A 23,577-nucleotide genomic window follows, 5' to 3' on the forward strand; every position below is an offset into this window, starting at 1 on the left:
GCAATTCTACTTTATAGTAGCTTAAATATATCATATATGTATTTGTGTGTGAACCATTACACACAATATGGAAGTAAACTAACTTATTTAAAAAAAGTTTGTATCTTCATTAATTCATCCCTTTATTTTTCTTGCACTGCTCAAAGTGTGCTTTTGATGAAATTATTTTATTGGTACAAATAGCTACTAAGCATTTGTTTCCTCCCACTGGTTAGCCTCTGCAAGTGTCTTACAGGCTTCACTAGTTTACACTCATGTCCTATACAAAACACAATATTCTTAAGAGTACTTCAAAAAAATGTTTTTCAATCAAAACTTAAATGTAAAGAAATTAAAAAGATGAAAAGCTTTGCTGTGTAATTTACTACTCATTCCACAGCTAATATTGCATTTGTGCGTTTTGTTAAAAAGAGTCTTAATGAATGTTTCTGAATTTATTACAACTAATAAGTAATGACTATTACAAACTGTATATGAACATACAGTTCATTGTAGTAGTACACCAGTTGTTAAAGTATTAGTAGTTCTTACTGCAGCTGAGAAAAAATATTGGATGAGATGTTTAAACCAACAACAAAATTCAAGTTGATCGGTGAAAAATAACTAAAAAAAAACCTCTAGGCACTTAAAAACTTGTATGCAAATTTTTCGGTTAGAGGAAGGGATATAAACTGTATAAATCAGGGGCATTAAAAACAGCAATAGAGAAATTCATCACTTTTATAACAAATTTAATCTGAAAATTGACAGGTAAGGAAAGTTCTAGGATTCTGCATCCAGGTGCTACTATTAGACCAGATTGAAATAAAAAAATAATTCACTAATTAAGAAACTATAAGAAATAATTAGCGAAAAGAAAGTAGAATGAATGCTGTTATACTCATGAAAGCAAGTGGACAAAATTCTTTAAAAAAATCTATCCAGATTGATAGTGGACAGGAAAATCTTGGCAAGGTATAAAGGAGTAAAAGAATATTGGCCTATAATTATCAAATTGAAGGGAAAGAAGTCAGAAATGTCAGTCTTCAGTAAATAATTTCTTCAACCTATGCCATTTATTAATAGTAGTTTCAAATATTAATTCAAACAATAAAGAAAGTAGTAAATATGAATTACTATAAATTTAACTTAAATCTAAATACATAATCTGTGTGTGTGTATAAAATCAAAAGACGTGGAAGAACTTGGATCAATAAAAAGAACCAGAAAGACAGTAGTGGAATGTGCCAAAAAAAGTTGTGTACAAATGGTTAGAACCCATCACTGATACCATGCACAAGAGGAGACTAGGATTCTTTGGACATATTATTGATTGAAGACTTCTGACACAGCTAGTATAGTACAGCTTGTATGTTTTTCGACTCGAAAAACATCAAGCCAAGCTGCAGATAGATCAGAGAAATAAAAGAGGATCTGAAGGATATTGGCCTTAGACCAGAAGATACCACAGATAAAATAAAATTAAAACAAGAAAATCAAGAACAAAAACACTTAATTCACACTCACAAGAAAAAACTCACAACACAAACATTTTCAACACTAGAAAGGACATAAAGATTGGAACTTGAAAAAGTACTGGGAGGACTACAAGACCCAAATAGTCCCATCAAAGACTTGGATAATGGGCTAAAGTAATCCTACATGGTCATAATAGATAACAATAATACATACGTTTACAAACACATAAGATAAATGGCTAATTAATACAGTGTTGTGTTGTATTGTTATTTTAAAATATCTGTGGAAAATAAGGGCTAAAGCAACATTATCATTGTTGTTTCACACTGCTACTAGCTATCAGCTACAGCAAAAATAACCATTATGTGAACTGAGAACAAAACTGAAGAATTTCAAAAGTCTATTAATGAATTTTTTTTTCTAATTTAAGCTTACACAGCAACAACATTTACCAGCAATGTGAAAATGCTTATGGAAAAGCTTTTTCACTGAGCATTCAGTAATATCTGTTTTTTTATTACACTTTCATAACAATATTGATGAATTAAAATGTTTATACAATTAACATGTACCATACTCATAAAAATGACACAAGTCAAGATTGTAATATTATAGTATAAAAATTAACATAGAATGAAAATAAAAATGTCTATTAAAATATAAGTTACTATGAACAGAGTTACATAAAAAAGGAAAAGTTCCCATAATTCAAATCATTTTAATATAAAAAATTAATTATACTTTTGAAGTAGAAAATAAACTATAAAGTGAACTTATTGGTTTAAATTTAAAAATAAGTTCAAGCTCTTGTCCCAATGAAACAGCATCCAAGATATGTTGTAACAGTTCCATCCTTAATACTAGATGATCCAAGTATAATTTATCATTATTCTATGCATAAGTGGTACTGCTCAACATCTTTAAACTGTGAATTCATTACAGCAGCTAACTTTTCCAAATCTTGTTCCTGAAAAAAAAGTACAAGATTCTCTATAAAACACATTGTGATAAGGCTAAACTTATATTTTAACAATACTATCATCTAAAATATACAGAATACCAAAATAAGGCAAGCTTTTTGAAAATATTATATTTACAAAATTGCAACACGTTTGCTACAATAGCAAAAACTACCATATAAAGGGAGTACAGCATTATTAAACTTAAATAAAATTTAAAATTGTTTTGAAAACAGTTTAACCACTATAAATCAAGCAGAAGAAATAAAATACTAATACACGTATTTCATTCATAGCATAAACTTTGAACTCTTCCTAACAGAAAAAGCCTTTACCTCAGGCGAAATGATTTAGCAAGGAAGAAAGATGTTAAAAGTATTTTTGAGTAAAAATTCAAGAAAATTAATAGGAAAACTTAGGTTAAAACATATATTTATAAAACCAAATTATATATTAGCCCCCCCTCCCCCCCAAGTTGCTATTATTATCATTGCAGTACAGGTAGTTAGTGAGCCATATGAACTCCCTACTTCTACTACATTCTCTATGTGGTAAATTCTCATGTTGATCTTAAATTCATCTTTGTCAATTTTACTGAAATACTTGCTGAAAAAAAAGAAAAATTTCATTTGAGCCTTTCTTTGTCAAACCCTCATGATATAAATAAAATTTGGCTTTGTTTCTTTTTATATTATGAATGTTAAAAACATTTAACATAGACTGATACATGTAGAATATCTCTTGTATGGGAATTTGTGGAAGCTGCAGATTTTGCATCAAGTTCTCTCTCCCTCATTCTTGCAAGTTTTAAAACAATCTTTGGCTCCATTTAATGAACTAAGAGCTCAGCAACATTACAAGGATAAAACAAAACAGCTAAAAATTATCTTTTGAATTCTATGCTTATATCTTCACTAACGCTATATAACCAATACTATATCTTCACTAACCAATTATATAAAACAAAAGCATAAAAGAAAAATTTAAATAATTGATCTTAATTGTCCATCCACAGTGTTAATGAATGTGTTAATTAGATTGAATGCTACTAGCTGCACAAAAAAAAAAATGGAAAAATCTGTTTTGTTAAACCAGAAAAATATTTACATCATATTTATTAAACTATGACCTATATACATATCATATATTATACAAAACGATTAAATATATAAATTATATGCATACAAACCTGTTTTTTTGGTAATTTAGCTTTCTTATTCTGATGAGTCTCAACTACCTCTTTTTCATAATTCTCTTCATAAACATTTTCTGTACTTTCTCTATTATCAACATGCCTATTCAATAGCTTTCTTTTATGTGGAGTATATGACCTTCGAGGTGGCTATTAACAAATATGAATTAATTTATAGAATTTTTTAGATTTCTTAAAATTTCCTAATTGTCTTGTTTATATATAATATATGGAAATTTTATACTATAAATTGAACAATAAATAAATTCACTCACAGATAGCCATAGCATTAGAATGTTATTCTTTTATAACACTATGAAAACTTTTGTCAGATCTTTTTGAGACTACATTCAAGCCCCTTTCAGAGTTGTATTGAAATAGGGTAGTTGAAAATATTACACATTCTATAAGGTAGGACGGTGCTTCTTGATAACGTTTGGTATATACTACTGGCAACAAAATTATTGGACATTTATTTTTCATCAATACCTCAGAAAACAGGTGCATAAATTTCTTAAAAAACAGCTTCTGCATTGCTTTTGAAAAGTTTTCTCTATCAATATGATGGCAACTGATTTTCCAACATAATGGGGACACCTCCAAATTTTTATAAAAGTAATTACCTGAATATAACATAATAAATGAATATAACAAATAATATAAATTTTAATAACTGGATTGGGTACGGTAAACCTATTAATTGGCCTTCAAGGTCATGTGACCTAACACCACTGGACAACTACCTGTGGGTTTGTACAATTTTACAATGGGAATGGAAAGTTAATTTAGGCAACAATGAGAATTTAAACACTTCCAGAGTTAAAATAAAAGAAACAAATCTGATCCAATGCAGAGAGCTTACCATGTAATTTTAATAAAAAATGCTATGTACACAAGAAATATTTTACCTACCTTATTCATTTTGAGTTGTTAAATCTGTTTCTATAATTATTTTGGGAATGATGTTTAGTTTGATTTTTAATGCAGATTTTTTTTAACAATCACTATGATGTATCAACAAAGTATACATTGTCAAACATTGTTTTGTTGATCACATTTTGAATAAAAACATCTGATGTGGACATTACATGACTTCCTTGTATGCCTATTAAATTACATATACACATTTTTTTTTTTTAATGAAAAGTATATAAAATTTTATTTCATTAATAACTTCTGATATTTTTTCACTTTTTTTTTATTGTTATTATTGAATTATTAATAAATCAATATATTTAAATTTTAAAAAAAGAAGTTGGATTTGAATCAATGTGCCTTCCCCTTGTAAGATCCAAAATTTAATTTATTAAAATTTTGTTTGGCTATACTCTGCAACCAATAAAAATAAGTACCACTTATGTTATATCGTTGAGAACCTCTCAATGAGGGCTTATTTCTGCAGTTAAGAAGAAGTCCAAAGTTTTTGGATTTTGGGCTTTTTGGAAACTTTTGTCCAGTTGATTGCAATCAAAAGGGGAGGTGCACAACTAGATGTTACAATAGTCCTAAACCCAAAATTTCAACATCATATGGCTAATCGTTTTTGAGTGACACTGTATATACATGCAGACATCATGCCGAAACTAGTCAAAATGGATTCAGGGATGATCAGAATGGAGATTTCCGTTGAAATCTGAAAACCGAAATTTCTCAAATTTGTTCGCAATCGCAATACTTCCTTTACTTCATACAAGGAAGTAAAAATTGCATGATGATTAAAGAATAATCTTAAAAAAATAAATTAAAATATTTGCAGCTTTAGTCTAGTTATTATGCGACAAACATATTTAATTTTATCATATATAGTGTATAGGGACTATTAAAAACTGTTTAATAAAAAGATTCTTAGTCCAGTGGATCCTTCATACTAGCAACCCTGAATATAATACAATTTAGTAAAACAGTATTCCTGACCTTATTCATTGAACTACTCATTCAGTATTAACATTCAAGTTAGTTTGATACAAACTTATTAATCATGATGATTGATACAAACTTATTAATCATGATTTTTTTTACAAAAATATACTTGTTTGTCTAATTCTCTTACGTAAAACGTAAATTTGTGTAGTACACTGTCACGATACATGGTTCACTTAGCTTACCCTCTCTCATATCTTTATTTGTCAATCTGCAAATACATCATTAACTGAAAAAGTTAAGTTAATAATAATCATGACCGACAAATCAGTTATTCCGTTCTGTATTTACTCTTGTACTGCATAAATAAAACTAAAATTTAAAATGTCACACTTTTTTCAAATGACATGAATGTTTACATATTAAAAATAGTATAAAAGGAGATTATTAATTTAGCACTGTTCTAATATTAACAACACTTAAGGAATAGTGTGATTTCAATTCTATTATTTTAAAGGACTGAAAAGTTAACAGTCAAGTAACAACTAAACTTAAAAATAACACTTAAGTTAGGTGTTGCACTTGTTTGTGAATGTTTGATCAAACAAAAACTAATATCAGATGTAAAAAAAAGTTTAAATACAAAATTATAATTCAAAAGAACTGACATACACTTACACAGTCGTGTAACAAATGTAGTGAAATTTAGTTTTTTCATTCAATGGAACCACTTCAAATGATTACAGCTAATCTTGTGAAACATCAATCAATACTTAGTTATTGAAAACATGATTGAAAAAGTAAATTCCAAATAATTTTAATGGCAGTGAGATATGGTAGAGTTTTCATAAATGTAACAGAATATTAATACAATCAGTAAAGCTTTAAGCACATCCACAACAACTCCCTCTTAGAATGGATAACAAAGATAATGTTTGAATTTTTTTTAAGTTTCTGTTAATTTACGTAAAAATATTTGTTTTAATTTTCATAGGTTGCAATTATTTTGCAAAAATGAATTTTGAGCACGTAAAATTAAATTATTTAATATAAGTTTAAAATAATTAACAGAGCTCATTTAATATTTTGAACTTCTAACTCTTTTTTGAAAATCCTGAGTAAATGGATGTCAATTTTTTTTTCCTTATTGAGAGATGGTACAGCTCACTGATAAATATTTCAGGAAAGTAGTATTAGTTGTAGTAGTAGTAGCAGCGGACACTAACACGATTTCCATTCTGAAAATTGTTATTTAAGTTAAAATAAGTCATCTTCTCCCATAAGAATCAGATTAACTTTTTATAAATATTTGTGGAAACAGTGAAACAAGATACAAATAGAAATAAACAAAGTCACTGGAGCCAAAAGCCCTTTAGCTTTACTTGTGTATAGGGTACAAGATTAAAAACATTATTGCAATCATTTACAGATGTAATGTTAATTATATATATGGTACATAAATAACACTCATCTACTTAAAAAAATGTGATACAATAATTTTTCTTTTAAAATGCAGACATATTGAGCAGTTTACAAAATTTTGATAAAGTTCAGCCTTTTTTCTAAATTTTATCATGGGAAAAATAAAACATCTTTAACAGAACTTACATTTCCCAGCAACTCTAGATATTACAAAAAAAGGATGGTAAAATATGACATGTTATCTGATGAAATTTTACTGCTCACAGTAATGGAATTATTTGAATAAATTACATCTAAAACCACTCTCAATGTTCCATAAAAATCTTTTTTAAGAGATTCATTGGGATTGGTCCTGTGGTTCTGAGTGTTAATTGAACATAATTGCTTACAAATATACAAATGGACATTATGAATAACATATAGATTTGCACACATTGAAGTAGGGTTTTAAACTTGTAGTTATTCATAAGCAACAGAAAAAATATTAGAACCTAAATTAATTGGCTACTGACATTTATATTTATTTATAATAATAAATGTAATTTTCGTTACATACCTTAGTAAAATTTTCATCGACTTCAACTTTATCTTTTTTATCCTTTTCTTTGTTAATGAATTTATCAATACTTTGTTGATTATTACCAGGACTTAACTTCCACTGTTCATCTATAAATGAATCACTTATTACTTGAGAATTACTAACTGGTTTATTAAGTAATTTATTTTTTGATACTTTTTCAACTTCATTTTTCAGCAAATTTATAACTTCATGAACAGATATTTGTTGAAGAGTTTCATTAATAGTTTTATCAAGTGTTGTATTATTTGATAGGCTGCTATAAAATGAATCTTCATGGTTTTCATTCTCCTTAAATCCAAAAAAACCTTCTTCATCAATATCATCATCAGATTCATTTATAAAATGATGGGCATATTTATTTGATACTAAACCACCACTTAAACGTACCTGTAATGTACTACTTTTAATAAGTGAAGATAATGGTCTAATGGGTGTAGATGCAGTAATACCTCTAATAAAACTATTGCTATAATCCATATTAGAACGTTCATTGGAACCTGATGAGTTAATAAAACCACTTTTAAAATCTCTAGCAAATCTAAGATTATCAGTTAATGGACCTGACAAAGGTGATGAATCAACAGAACCATTAGGCGTCACTCTGGTTTGGAAAGAAATTGATAAATTGGTAATATCACTTTTATCACTACCTTTGCTATTTTTAAATATTACATCTTGTGGTGTTTCAGAGATATTTTGGTGATCGCTTGAAATATTTTTACTGACAGATAACTGTTTCTTTATGCATGGTTTATACATTTCATTTTTTTGAGTTTTAACTGTATCATTTAAATTTTTTAAATCAAGCTTATTAGATTCTGTTTTGTTGATTACATCATTGCTCATAATCTTATTACATACTAGTTTGCTGTTATTGGTATTAGTTTCCAAGGGCAGCCGTCTTTGTGGTATCTGATTTAATTCTGGAGATTTTAAACTTTTATTTTGTTTACAAATCTTTTTCCTGAGTCTAGTAATTTTAAAATTACATCTTTTTTTATTTTTTCTGATAACAGGTTCTTCATTTTCATTTACTTCAAATTCATATAACATACTTTTATCTTTTTCTTCTGACTTTAAAGTCCTATTACTGTTTTCCAAAGGTAATTGTTTATAAACTGGAGTGTGGTTACCTTTGTTTACAATACTACTACTTGTGACAGTCAATGAAGCTTCTTGAATTACCTTATCATCATCATAATCATCTTTATCAGTAAATGAGTCATCAGAATAACTTCTATTTAAAATTTTAGTTTTATTATTTCTCTGGATAGATTCTGATTGACTTGTCTTGTCAATGGTATTATATTCCTTGTCTTCATGAAAAAAATCTGATATTCTTCTTTGATATATTCTTGTCATATTTTTACTTTGATCGTGATTCATTTTTAAATAATTTTTTATCCTTTTATGTTTTATAAATACTGAATTTGTTTTATCCTTTAAAGTTCTTTTACTGCTTTTTTCACTTATTTTTTCATTACAATAACTGTTATTATGAATAATCTTTCTGGGTGTATTTTTCTTTTTCTTCTGTCCAATATATATTCCAGCCATCTTCAATAAATCCTTAAAAAATAGAAATAAAACTAATAGAAGACAAAGATCAAACAGCAAAGAATACCAAAGGACCTCTTATTTACATATTCTTATTTACATATGATTTGTTGGCTACAAGATTTCATTTAAAAATCTGTCACTTAAAACAGGCTGTAATCAAAATATTGGCTTATTTGACATTTTATAACACCATACGATTGTTTTAAATTTAAAGGCATAATCTCAGTCTAACCTAACTTAAAGTTTTGCAGGGATTTAGATACTTACATTTAGGAATGCATATTGATACAATTCCACTTAATTGAGGTCTTTAAGATTATAATTATTATTATTATTATGAGTACAGTATGGACTTGTTTAGTCAGTATGGTGAATATCCAGCCTTAAAATTGGATCTTTCCAGCTAAGGAAGTTTCAAACAGAAATATCCTGGTTGAACTGTTGAAAGGTTAGTTAATTATTCTACAACAAGAAAAAGAGATTGTTACAAAACCAAGACAAGAGCCTTCGAAGGATAGAATTGAAGATCAAGATAGATCAATCAAGATCATGGATAGAATTGAAGAAGGATTGAATGTGTAGATCAGTTTTACCAATGGGATGTTGAGAAACTGAAGGAAAAAGACTATAAAATAACAAATAAAATGAAGGAACTAACAACACTGACAGATGATGGGGCTGTAGAGGGCAAGTGGCTTTGGTTACTGTATTGACAAACATTTGCTGAAGAATATGTGCATAGAAAATATATGTAAGAAATAGAGTAGTTTGATGAAGATTGCAGAGGGTGATAAGAATGAAGTTAGAAATAGGATGTAACAAAAAGAAAATTGAAAAAACTATGAGTTACATAATCATTGAAAAAGAGAATCCAATAAAGTGATTCTCACCTAGAATGATGATCTGTAAAGATAAAACAGGGCAAGTATAATATGGGAAAAATGTGTAGTTCCTAGGCATAGGCTGAACATTTTTTGGAAGTGAATATAAAGAGGACAATAGGTTTTCAACATGTTGCTGATGTTGAGCTATATGAACTGAATGAACCCACAGCAAACCCACTGGAGCAAAATGAAAATGCCATTAACAAGTATGAGCAGGCAAGAACAAAGACGTGTGAGAATCATTTAATGAAAACAAGTGATGCTAATCGATTGGAATCTGGAGTTTCACTTCATCTTCAATAAAAGGAATGAAGATGGAAAAAGGAAATTACAGACATTAAGTTGTTTGTATTTTTACAATGTGTTCAATATCGTAAATGAAAGGATGAAAATTTAAGCAAAAAGTTACTAGGGGATAATCAGCACAGTTACTGCATTATAAATAAAACTACTAGAGATGAAATTATTATCATGAAACAAACAAACTTTATTAATGTAATGAAGATTTGATGTATTGTTTATGGATTTCAAATAAGTCCATTTTAAGGATTTGGCAATATATTGATAGAAGCACTATGGAAAATTTTTTAGAAAAATACTCCTTCCCTCAGAAGCATATCAAGCTGCCCAGAATAACAATGGAGAGAACTGGAGCAACAATAAAGATAGGAAGTACTAAAAGTGATTTATTTCATTTCAATGCAGGTGTAAAACATGATGCACTTTCATTTAATATGTGATTAAATGGTATAAAAAAAAAGTCGAAATGTTTTTTTAATGTTACCAAATATGTGCCTACGCTGATGAGACAAAAGAGTTTTTTTAATTTTACCAAATGTGTGCCTTGACAAAACGTCTGCTGAAGAACATGTGCATAGAAAATATATGTAAAAAACAGAGTACAGTTAGATTACAAAAGGTGATAAGAATGAACCATAAATAACAGACTTTATGGTAACATCAAATTAAAAAAAAAAAAAAATAACAATCTCTAGAGGAGAAAAAATGAAAATGTATGAAAGTTTGGTGAGACAAATTTTAATATGTGGTTCAGAAACATAGTTATTGACTATGGTAGAAAAAACACTTGAGAAGTTTTGAGAGGAAGAGCTATGAAGAACCAGTGTATATTACTCTGAAGTAAACTGAAGAGTGAATACTACAAATACTTAATTATAGTGAACTTGAAAACTTAATTATAGTGGAGGGGGGGCATGGGGAAACATACTAAATCTCAAAGAATTAGATGATTGATTGTATGTTAAAAAACTGGATAATACAAATATTCAAAGACAATTTTGAAATAAAAGCTCAGTACATAGAAAAAGGAGGCAGATGAAGATTTGTAGTATTGGAAAACAACCTGAGGGGCTGTTGTAGAAATCACAGTATGCAGCAGGGCAACTGAAGAAAGTTAGTTATTTTAGACCACTTCACAACTGCATTTCTATTTTTTTCACTACTGAATTTTTATTTTTGTTTCCACCAGTTTTTTCTTATAGTGTCTTTTTAACTGTTTAAAAAAATTAAGCTACCTTATAATTCAGCAATTTCTTGATTCATTTTTTATATGAAAAAAGCTAATATTGATAGTAGGAAAAATACATTAGGGTAGTCCCTAATGTATTTTTTCGTTAATTTCTAGATATGTAGACGAGAGGGAACATTAACTAAAAATTAGGCAATTTTTTCTATTGTCTGTCATGCATTTTACATTAGAAATGAATTCCAAAACATAAAATTCTTAAAGAATATAGCATGTAACCAGTTAAATTTATGCTAGAAATATGTTTTGGTTCATGTTTTTTTGGTACTTATATATTTGCCAGTCGACCAGTAAATTGCAAACTTTTAGTTATTGTTAATATCACCCAATATAACCATTATATTACCATTTATATTTATTTTATAAATATAGTTTAACCAAACTTAACCTATGCTCACTTCGCTTGTTAATCTTGACTAATTAACACAGTATTGTTTTGAGCATTTACAAATTATAAATGGAATAATTATTGCAATTATTTATTACTTAAATAATCAAAACATTACTATTACTTTGTCGAGGTTAGCAAGCGAAGCGAGTGTAGGTTAAGTTGGGTTAACTTATATCTATAATTATAAACAATAATGCTTATATTTTTAATATGTTAATGATCCTGTAACTTTGAAAATACTTCAAAGTTATGGGATCATTATGGTTATGGTCGACGGGCTGATGCAAGTCAAGTACCATATTTTTTTTTAACGTTATGAATTAATAAATTTCCCTAAAATTAAATTTGTGAATCCACTTTTCCCGTAGACTTAAACATGATTCATTTGTTTTAAAGAAGCTGCTATTAGTTATCCAGCTATTATGGCTTTGCTTATAAAACTTTCTTCTAACAAACTTTAACAAGCTTTTAACATTTTTAAGTTATCACATAGCTTCATTCAAAAACATTGATTTTAAAATCATGTCTGCAATCAGGAGCTATCACACTGTTGAGATTGTGTACAGTACACTTTTATTATGAGCAGTCTTTCTTCCTATCTTTTCCACTATTTCACCTACACCCTAAAAAAAAAATGACTCATTGATTCATGTCAATCCAATTTTCCTAAAGCATTCTGTTTGGTTTGTATAACATCATCATATATTCTCTTTTAGGGTTAATAATTTTAAAAACAAATCAAATTAAAAAAAATGTATAAAATAATTCATCTAATATAAGTTATAAATCTCTAGTAGTATTCATTGATTCTTTTAAAAAAAAATCACAATAGGATAATAGGAGTTGTGTACAATTTCTACACATAATGTCATGTCTTATTATTTTATAATGTTTAACTGGCATGAATAGTTAAAACTGTATCATCAGCCTTCCAGTGAACCAATGGTTAGAGGCTCTTAACTATTTATAATTAACACTAATAGACTCGTGGTACTCTTTGCTTTCATTCTATTGTTGAGTTTTAATTAATAACATATCCTTGCTTGGTAATCAATGAATTTTAATAAGCTGCAAGAGTACTTATTACATGAATAATGACCACAGCTTCCTGCAGGATCTACATCAAAAAGGTGCACTAGATATCTCAAAATTTCTGAGTTATCGAATGAATAAAATTCGGAGATTAACATTCTCACTCCTATTATTTTCCCATCTCTAACTTTGTGGCTTAAATGTTCAGAATATACAAGTATATTAAATGTAGACCGAACTAGTTGAAGAAATGTGTATAACACACTGTTTCTCAACAGCATATATTATACAGTATCTGCCCATCTTTGTTACAGCTGTGACCATGGTAAAGCACCTGAGATACAAGAGGCACCAGTCAGAATCAGTCTGTCATACTTCACATTCCATAATAAATCAGACATGAATTTTGTTATTCTTAAGAATGACTATTTCATTTGGGAGTGATACATGTTAGGTTTCTTATAACCATTGTACACGAGATACTAAACAAACATATACATATTATACAATGAATACATATAAATAAAATTTACTTGATTCACTTATCTTTCTTCTTCACAAATGCAACATTAAGCTGTGACATTTCAAAATAATCACTAAAAAAACTATCCCATCTAAGATTTCAATGCAAATTGTAAAGAAGATACTTAATTTCTTAAGACTTCGGCATATCCAAATCAGACAAGCACACGTATAAAAAAAATCTACAACTGACTCTAATCCACAAATTAGCTTATCATTCCTAAAAAAAAAAAAAAGCAGCTTTTTCATACATGCTACAGAGCCTATTGTGCACACATCCTTGTCAGTTGATAACTGTGTTGAAGAATTCTGGCAACTATATTCAAGGAACCGAACCAATCCCTGCTTTAAGTAAATATCAATTTAAGTGCTTTAAGTCATACACAAATTACTTAAATACAGAAAAAAATTCAAAGGTACATCTAGTGACAAAAAGGAATAATAACCTTAATCTGCTTAAACAAACATTGTTATAAAATTGCCAACACTTTCAAAAAAAAAGTTCTGGAGTTATTTTTAAAACAAGAAATAAAATATACAAGATTCGCAATTTAATACCATTGCCCAAACTTACAATCACATAAACTCAAGTAAACTGCAGTATCTGCATGAAATCCCACACTGGGTACACTAATTCATAATTACCATCCATACAAAAGAACATATAAAATCATTAGATAAAACAGAATTATTGATTCTGATGGGCAAATAATTCGACAGAATTAAGTCAGACATATAAACATACAATTCTTACAAAATAAAATCAACAAACAAAAAACTCATAAGGAACTCAATATTATTAACAAAGTGGGGAATGAGTTAGTATTATGTTTGATTAAAGATAGCTTTGAACCAATAGCTACTATTAATCAACAAAATTAACAACAGAACATGTTAATGAAAAGTTGATTGAATTCCTGTTGTGTGAATGGTATTAACAACAATGGTCACATGTTTGTGTACATAGGATACAATGTTGTGTACTTTATATTGCAACTACTTACAGCACTTGGATTCAAGATTTATGAGGATTAGATCAGCTGACTACTCCAGAGAACCACTGAACCAAAATCCATGCCATAAATGGCAATAATATGAATAATGATACCAAAATAAAAAAACACAATATAGTAACATGCTTAAAGAAAAAATTTAAAGACCAAATAAAAACAGATTCCACAACATAAAACAAACCATAGAATATATACATGAAACAAGCTTTATATGTCATCAAATATTTACACTTGGCACACAAATCACAGTTTCAGATCATGATGAACACATACAAGCACCTATATTAACATAGACAATTAGAAACATAGATATCCACCTTACAGAAATAAATATTACAGCAACCTTAATTATTTACATAATGCACAAAAAAGGATCATATACACAACAACATTATTACATATTATACCAATATTCAAAATAATGAGGCATAATTCTTCAACTCACAAATAATGCTAATTTTCTATATTATATATAGATGTTAATCAACTCAAATAATCCAGACCCTCTTCTATTCATACAGAATATTCAACATACATGATGAATAAATTATCATATTAATCTTAAATAAGTAGATAATTAATTTAGAAATCTAGATATCTAGTATACATATTAATCATGTGTTTTTCATAAATATATAACATCTACAATAATTCTCTATCAAAAAAATATATAAAAATAAAACAATTTTATAGTAATTACGGTATGATGACCTGGCAAATATCAGTTACTATAAAAACTAGCAAAATATCAAAAATTGTTAACACACAAAAAATAAAATATACCAACTAACTGATACCAAAAATACTTGCTAACTGATACAAAAAAAAAAGAAAAAAGGGAATTAGTGGTATAATTACTGATTATAATATAAGAGTAGACTACAGTATTTTTTCATGGCAAATTTTATGAAATAAATCAAATTATTCAGAAACTAACAATTACCAGTTTTATAGATAAACAAAGTACTGAAAAAAGCATGTAACTTTTGCACTGTCATTTACTAGTTCACACAAAGCAAATTTCAAGTAGTTGGATTTCATCATTTCAATATTAGCTGTATTTATAGTTTTATGGACTCGGAGAAAAAATACACACTGACAAAACACAAAAAGGATGCACAGAAGTGCAAAATAGTGCATCAAACATCAATTAGGAATAATGAAGCATCATTCGGATTTATATTTAGTGAAGTTCCAATGTTAACAGTTTGTCAAAGCCATATTGAATTGTAATCATCTACCATTTTTAAGGCTTCTTTCTATCTTCATCAAACAACCAATAGTAATATATATAAGAATGTCAGAAAACAAATCAATTACATTATTAATTATAAACAATCACATAATACACTTTAAAAGAAAAAAAATAGTGGCCCCCGATTATTAAGAAAAAACAACAGTTAACAGAACACACTGTTATTATTAAATACATGATATTACCACTGCAGGTAAACATCTTACTAAGGTGTAATAATGATACCTGTTTATAAAATTAGTTCAATATAAAACAAAATATTTAATTAAAATTCATATGAATCCAACAAAAAATTAAGCAACCATTAATATTTTAATCTGTAACAAAAATTCAATTAAATCAAAAATATAAATTAAGAAAGACAGCATAAAGCTGGGTAAAAAATAAAATATTGGCATAAAAAGTATAAATAATACAAGGAGTATTATATATAGTTTCCAGTTGGAAATTCCACTGTATGAATAGTTTTATTAGGTTCAAATTAAGTCTACTTTAGAACAAAAACATCTTAAAATGAATATGAGATGAAAGCCCTAACTTTTCACACAACAACAAATGGTAACAAAATAAGATGTTTCTAATGATAAATAATAAACACTTGATTATGCTCATCAGCTTGCTATTTTGATTAAAGTAATCAGATATCACTTTTACTTCAGCAAAAATTGAAATCATTATGGGCAATTTTTATACCAGACTTTAATTACAAAAAAAGCATTTACATACTACTAAAACTATAATAATATTAATACAAAACTGACTCAAGATACTCACATTTTTAAATAATCACTAATTACTTGTATATAATTTAATAGGATTGCATGAACATAATGATATTCACAATACAATTTTTATATTTACTGTTTTGATGCTCACAGTTTCAGAACATGTGAAACTTATGTGTGCACGCCACTTATACTAGATTAATACACATAGAACTAATGTCACATGTCGTACAGAATAATTAGTTAAAATATCACCATACGCAAAGTAACAAATCAAATCTCTTAAACTCAAAAAGTTAAATCACACTATTCATTCCAGCAACAACGTAATTACTAACCGCTATAACTAAACTAACTCCCGCCAATTTTGTAATACACACTACTATCCTTGAATAAAATCAGCTGTGTGCATGGCAGCCAAGTTAAAAATGTTACAAATCTGTTGAAACAGATTCATTATTGCTCTTACGTTGGCAATACTCAGTGACGAACTTCAGTTTTAACTTTAAATATAAATTGTAAACTACCAACATTTAATTAATGGACCACAAATAAGTATTTTTAAAATTGTAAAACAACTAACTTTTAAGAAATTTGTAACTGCCCTTCCAGAATATGTTTTAAATGATAATTACAAAAATGATAACTATAGTATAATGATAATTAATAATAATAACTAACAATAATGATAATTAATAATAATAACTATAATGATAATTATAATATATTTATTGATAATTACTGAAGCTAAGCTTCTTAACGCAAGATCGGGATTTGGAGCCAACTGTCAAAAAACGAGCGTCACGCGCAAGCTGATAAACACATTTCATTTAGGCTTTGTGTTCAAAGAATGTTACTGTTACTTTTTTGTGAACGGTTTTTGAACACGCTTAAATTTCATTAAATATTTCAATTATAGATTGGATTTAACAGTTGACACATTTAACAGACAGGATTTCATTGTTAGTTCATATTACTTATTAATAAAAAAATGTACCATTTGTGTATATTGCGTATACGTTATTTTGCACCATTAATAATTGATATAATATTGGGTAAGAAGCTTTGCTTCCGTGGTGTGTCTACGCAACGACATACTAATTTTAATTTAATTATTAATGATTATTTAATATAAATTAATACTTTTTGTCAATGGTAGGAGTTAAAATGTTATTTTTTTGCGCCAAACAAATCTGAAATATCATATTCATAAAGAATACTTTAAAAACCAGTAGCTTGGTTGGCTGGTGGTGGAATTTTGTGATACCAGACTGTGACTACCGTACCCAACCCAACGTATGCTTCTCAATATACTTATATTTGTTAATGAAGTTTTGTATTTTCCCGAAGAGCATCTTCATTTATTAGTTTTTTATAGGACTGAGAAATGGTTTATTAATAAGTTTTCACATTTGCGGCAAGATCTAAATCACAAGTACATATATTAGTACAGATAATGTTATGAATACTATCATTGTTACAACTGCAAATATGTGGCAGTTTTACAATGATATTTCTCAATTATCTAGAAATTTTTAGACATATGACTGTAAACCACTCAGATAAATTCAAAATCCAGCAATGGGTACTTATTAAGAGTCAATGTGGGCTACTGCAATGAGTTTTCATGATTCTTATCTTTGTGAATCAACAAAATCTAAAATAATCTATTGAAGATAATATTGGAAGAAATATAACAGATCTGGCCACCAAATTAGTGCAGTTTAAGTTTTGTGATTATTCTGTATATTTTAAAAAAACTTATTTTGCAGTACATATGACATATACTGGAAAATTATTTTATTTATTTTTAAATTGTTTAACTTCAAAATAAATGTATAACTAATTTCGGAAAGTGGTTATTTCAATTAACAATAAATAACTTTGCTAAATCACTAGCATGCGACTAATGCAACTTTATTTTTATTAAAAAAATGTTCATTTGACGTTAGAATTTTTAGTAGTTTTTAATTGAACAAGAAAAAATAAATTATGTACTGACTGGTATTTATGAAGTCTCTCCATGACATTGGTGGTGTCAATAGATTATACAATCCTTAATTTGCACTGGCCAACTATGTGATGTAAAAACCTAACTGAACGGTCTGCACAAGTTTTATATTGGATAAATGAAATGTAGAATCTGACAAAAATATTGTGTATGAAAAAACTATTTTTTTTAACTGATGCAGCAATGTAAACAGCAGTACCAGTATCACTGAAGATGGTGCTAAAGTTAATGAAAGTTTATATTGACTTAAATTTAAAGAGCATTATTTTAAAGTAACTTAGAATTGATTTGTCATTCAAACTAAAGCTTTGGAAAATAATATTTCCAAGAAATATTACCAGCTAAATCATTTCAGTGCAATCACTGTTGGCAGAATTTCATTTTCACTTCTGCAATGTTCTGTTAACATTAAATCAAGTATCTGTACTTGTTAATCCTTAATTCTTTTGTGTATACTTTCATTGGCTTCTTGCTTTTATTTTCTTAGCATACTTTCATTCCAAATTCTGTCATAATGTCTGCTAAGTTTTAAATTGTTTGTTATATATATATATATAACATTGGATATATATATATATATATATCCAATGCTTTAATTTATTTAGTAAAATTAATTCTTTTTTTATTGTTGCCCATATCTTTCTCTATACTAATTATATTAAAGACCAAAATAAAACTCAGCAATCCACCACACTACAAAATCTAATAATATTTCTTACCTTATTTTATAACTTCTTGTAAATCAAGTGTTTTCAAGGATTTGGTTTTGTCAGTTGATCAAAAATTAAAAATTTCAAAATTACACATTAAGAAGTTAAAATTATCACATATATAGTGTAAAATATGCAGTCAAAAATTAAAATAAAAATTTTTAATATCAAATTTTTAAATTAAAAAAAAAAATTCCTATACATGCCTGTGGCTTTTCTTTATTTTTCCTGTTTAGCCTCCGGTAACTACCGTTCATATAATACTTCAGAGGATGATATGTATGAGTGTAAATGAAGTGTAGTCTTGTACATTCTCAGTTCGACCGTTCCTGATATGTGTGGTTAATTGAAACCCAACCACCAAAGAACAGTGGTATCCACGATCTAGTATTCAAATCCGTGTAAAAATAACTGGCTTTACTAGGACTTGAACTCTGGAACTCTCGACTTCCAAACCAGCTGATTTTGAAAGACGCGTTCACCACTAGACCAACCTGGTGGGTTACATGCCTGTGGCTAGCCGCTACATACAGTACTGTACTAATATTTTATGAATTTTACTTAATATTTACATAATTACATAAGTGTTGCTATCTATAGCAGTTCTTATCGGGATTGTTACAGACATCAGCACTTTTGCAGATATTAAGTAAAATTCATAAAATATTAGTATAGTACTGTATATAGTGGCTAGACACAGGCATGTCTGGTGGTGGTGCTGTTAGACTTCTGGAATGCTTACAATAGTGTTCCTTGGTCGACTGCTACAGAAGAGCTGGAATGAAGGAGGATAAGCAAATACCTGAGAGCATTAGTGAATGAATAACTTGACAACAGGAAGGTCACAGGTATGGAGGGGTGTTACAGGGTTCTGTGCAGGGGCCCCTCCTACAGAATGTGGTATTCGATGGGATGTTATGAATGGAGTACCCTGGTGACACAGAAGTCATGGCCTACGCAGATGGCCAAGTGAAGGCCCGTCAGGTTGGGATGGCCAAGTACCTGGAAGTGTGGGTAGATAGCAAGAGGAAGTTTGGTGAACATGTTTGTCAGGTTGTGCAGAAGGCAGAGAAGTCGGCTGCTGCGTTGGCCAGGATAATGCCTAGGGTAGGGACTACTAGGATATCAACCAGGAGGCTTATAATGTCAGTGACTGCTTCGATGATGCTGTACACAGCACCTGCTTGGACTGAGGGTATACAGATCAAGTAGAATGCAAATCTACTTGCGCGGTGCAATGGTGAGCAGCACTACGCGTGATGGCAGCATACAGGACGGTCTCGAGGGAAGCGGTCCTTCCACCAATAGGGCTCCTGGTTGAGGATAGATTACAGAAAAGGAGAGGAATGGCCTCTGGCCAGTCTCAGATGCAAATGATGGATGACTGGCAGGTTTTTTGGGATGCCTCGAATAAAGGAAGATTGATATGGAGTATACAGCCATGGAACAAACAGAAGCTTGGAGAGCTGGGATATCTTACGCAGCTCCTCACTGGCCACGGTGACTTTGGAGCATTTCTCTCCAGGTTCCAACTACGAGAGGACTCCGGGTGTGTCTACTATTGCTGTATTGTGTCTAAGTTACTATTGTGAAACTGTAACCTGGGTTTATTCTGTCTCGAAGGAGGTGGCATTATGACCAATGTATTGTTTTGCAATTATAAATCATATATTATAATGTAAATTTCAGTCATGTATCTGCGTTGTACTAGCTAGTAAGAATTGTTTAGTTGTGTCTTGATGTAATGTATATTCTAGGCTTAGTCAGCCTTGGTTTAATGTGCTTGTATTTTATTATTACTGTTACATCTCTCGGGTTACTAGTGTATCAGTATCCCGGGTCTATACGTCTCGAGGGAAGTGACATTATGGATGATGTTGTCTTGTAGTTAAACTCATGCATTATTGTGTTAATTATAATTATAAATCATGTATTATGGTGTAAATTGCACACATGTATATCTGCTTTGTATTAGTCAGTAGGCATTCTGTTTAGTTGTTAGTTTTGATGTAATGTTAACTGTATACTAGGCTTAGTCGGTCTTGGTTTAATGTGTTTGTATTTTATTATTACTGTAATGTGTCTTGGGTTACTAGCACAACTGTATCCCAGGTCTAAGCATTTAGAGAGAGATGACATTATGACTGATATTGTCAAGTAGTAAGTCATGTATTGTGTTAATTGTAATCTTGTAACCATCTTGTGTTGGTTAATAGATGTTATGTAAATTGTATTCTGGGCTTAGTCGACTTTGGGCACGTTGGTGTAATAACTTATGAATGCTGTTGTAAATATTGTGTATAGAATAACCGTCACATTGTCTCTGTGGTGTGACGGGGGCTGGTCATGGGCCTACTCAGTGACTGGGATGGATCGGGAGAGGCGGCAATGCCTGGCATACTTCCATGTAGTTTGCATGACTGTGGACAACAGTGACGGTGTGGAATGCGGTAATAGTGGGTCAGCCGGTCATGAATAATGGTGGGAAAAAAAACAGGCTCAAGTGTGGCGATTTGAAGGGCCAGGGAGAAAGCCTCTATGCCTAGGGTGTCTTGGTCCATCCAAATTCAAGTGTGGGGGGTTGGGGACACCCAATGATGGTATGGAGGACCCTCGGGGTGTGTGTGAGGGAGCAGATGGAGAAGGAACGTGTGCAATGCACGTCTAGAACTGGTAGGTTAGGGCCGGAGAGAGAACTCCTCCTGCGGAGGGACACAAAGGCTATCCGGAAGAGGCGGTCTCATTGTGTTCCTATGATGCACGAGGGACCCTGATGGGAAAACCTCTAGAGGAGGTTAGACAAAGAGGGCAGAGTCTGCTGCCACGACACTCCAAGGCGACTGAATTTTGCTTAACTGCAAGGATCGGTTGCTTTTGAGGTGGTTAAAAAAAAGCCACAGGCATGTATAGGAAATTAAAAAGAAAAAAATTAACTTGGTGTTAATTTTTAATTTTAATTTTTTACTGTGTATTTTACACTATATATGCGATAATTTTAATTTCTTAATGTATAATTTTTAATATGTAATTTTGAAGTTTTTTTGATCAACTCATGATGAAGTCAAAACCTTGAAAGAGCTTCTGATGTACAAATGAAGAAGTAATAAAATAAGATAAAAAATATTATTACATTCTGTATTCTGATAGATTGCTGAGTTTTATTTTGATCTTTAATAATCCAATGCTTTATCTCCTAAAAATGCCATATCACATTTAAACTTAAGAAATTTATTTTCCTTCTTTCTGTGTTGATTCCTTTATCCTCTTCTTGAGAAATTCTTATATTTATAATCTCTATAAGCATTTTTTAAATAACGCTAGTGAAAAGAAACTTTCTTATAACTTCACTGTGTCCTTTTCTTTCTAAACTTTCTATGTGTGAGTACTTATTCACCTGCAAGCTATTTCTGTTTTTACTACTCTTAATTCATTATTCACTTTTTCTAGTGAGAAATTTATTTTTCTTCGATCAATGATGGTAATTTTTTGCTCTATTGCTATTTTTAAGTCATGTTTCATATTCACCCAAAATTCCTTTACACTGTTGTATTTAATAATACCCAACAATACTTGAGATACCTTCTTCCTTGCTATATTGTTTCCAATTTTTGTTATTTTTTCAATATATTTTGTCATTTTCTTATCTCTTTTGGTTCTATTCAATACAAATTTTATTTACCTGAAGTATGTGATGGCTGCTTATGTTGTCTCCAGGCAATCTGTATGAATTTTTAATTCATTTTCTTATGCTTTCTTTAATTCTGATTTTTATCACTTTGATATCTGTTTTATTTTTCTGGTTATTTCAATGTATAAAGTCTTCTTTAATGATCTTTAAACCATATATTTGTTATAAAATTTATTTTTCCATACAAAGCTTAAAAATTAAAGCCTTATATATGTATGGCTCATACTTTCTTAGTGAGAAAGTGACCAAGTAGTGCTTGGTGTTCCCTCCCTCTTTGCTATAGCATTCCAATTCCCCCATTATTTTTCAGCAATGTTTACTTTCTTATTTCATTATCTTCTCTATCTGTTCATATACAACTTTACTCATATCAACTTCATATTAATTATAACCAATATATCACTGTGAGCCAATGTATTGGCTCACAGTGGTATACAAGGGTAAAAAATAAAATAATAAATAAAATAAGGGTTGCCAAATAATTATTTGGCAACTACCCTTGTATTAAAAGTATAACATTTGTCCTCATTCCTATCATCCTATAGCAATTATCCTATAATTAATAGAAATTATCTTTTGTATACATTTGGCTGACTTTTTAATGATTCCTATATTATTTCTTAATTTTTTATTTCCTCAATAGTTCATTTTATAAAATAATTACTAAATTATCTTTCTCCTTTCCCTCTCATTTCATTTAATTTACTTATATACATATACATATTCTATTTACTTTTCTCTCTGTATTCTAACTTAATTACCTCCTTGC

At 29.4% G+C, this 23,577-nt stretch overlaps 1 protein-coding gene across 4 annotated transcripts in view; it reads right to left on the reverse strand.

The window, feature by feature from the left end:
* Positions 1-40: 40 nt before the first annotated feature.
* LOC142325162 (coagulation factor VII-like) overlaps positions 41-23,577 on the reverse strand; it is a 91,241-nt gene continuing 67,704 nt past the window's right edge. For 2 of the 4 annotated variants that reach the window (XM_075366567.1, XM_075366570.1), the window contains exons 2-4: positions 7,448-9,040; positions 3,607-3,759; positions 41-2,425 (exon numbers count right to left, since the gene is read on the reverse strand). In XM_075366567.1, coding sequence (XP_075222682.1) covers positions 2,345-2,425; positions 3,607-3,759; positions 7,448-9,040 — 1,827 coding nt within the window. In that variant the 3' untranslated portion in view covers positions 41-2,344. Of the gene's footprint in view, positions 2,426-3,606; positions 3,760-7,447; positions 9,041-16,448; positions 16,904-23,577 lie in introns of those variants that run through there. The other 2 variants (XM_075366569.1, XM_075366565.1) reach the window with 2 other exon arrangements.

Source organism: Lycorma delicatula, chromosome 5 (genome assembly GCF_047948215.1).
Source record: "Lycorma delicatula isolate Av1 chromosome 5, ASM4794821v1, whole genome shotgun sequence".
NCBI lineage: Eukaryota > Metazoa > Arthropoda > Insecta > Hemiptera > Fulgoridae > Lycorma > Lycorma delicatula.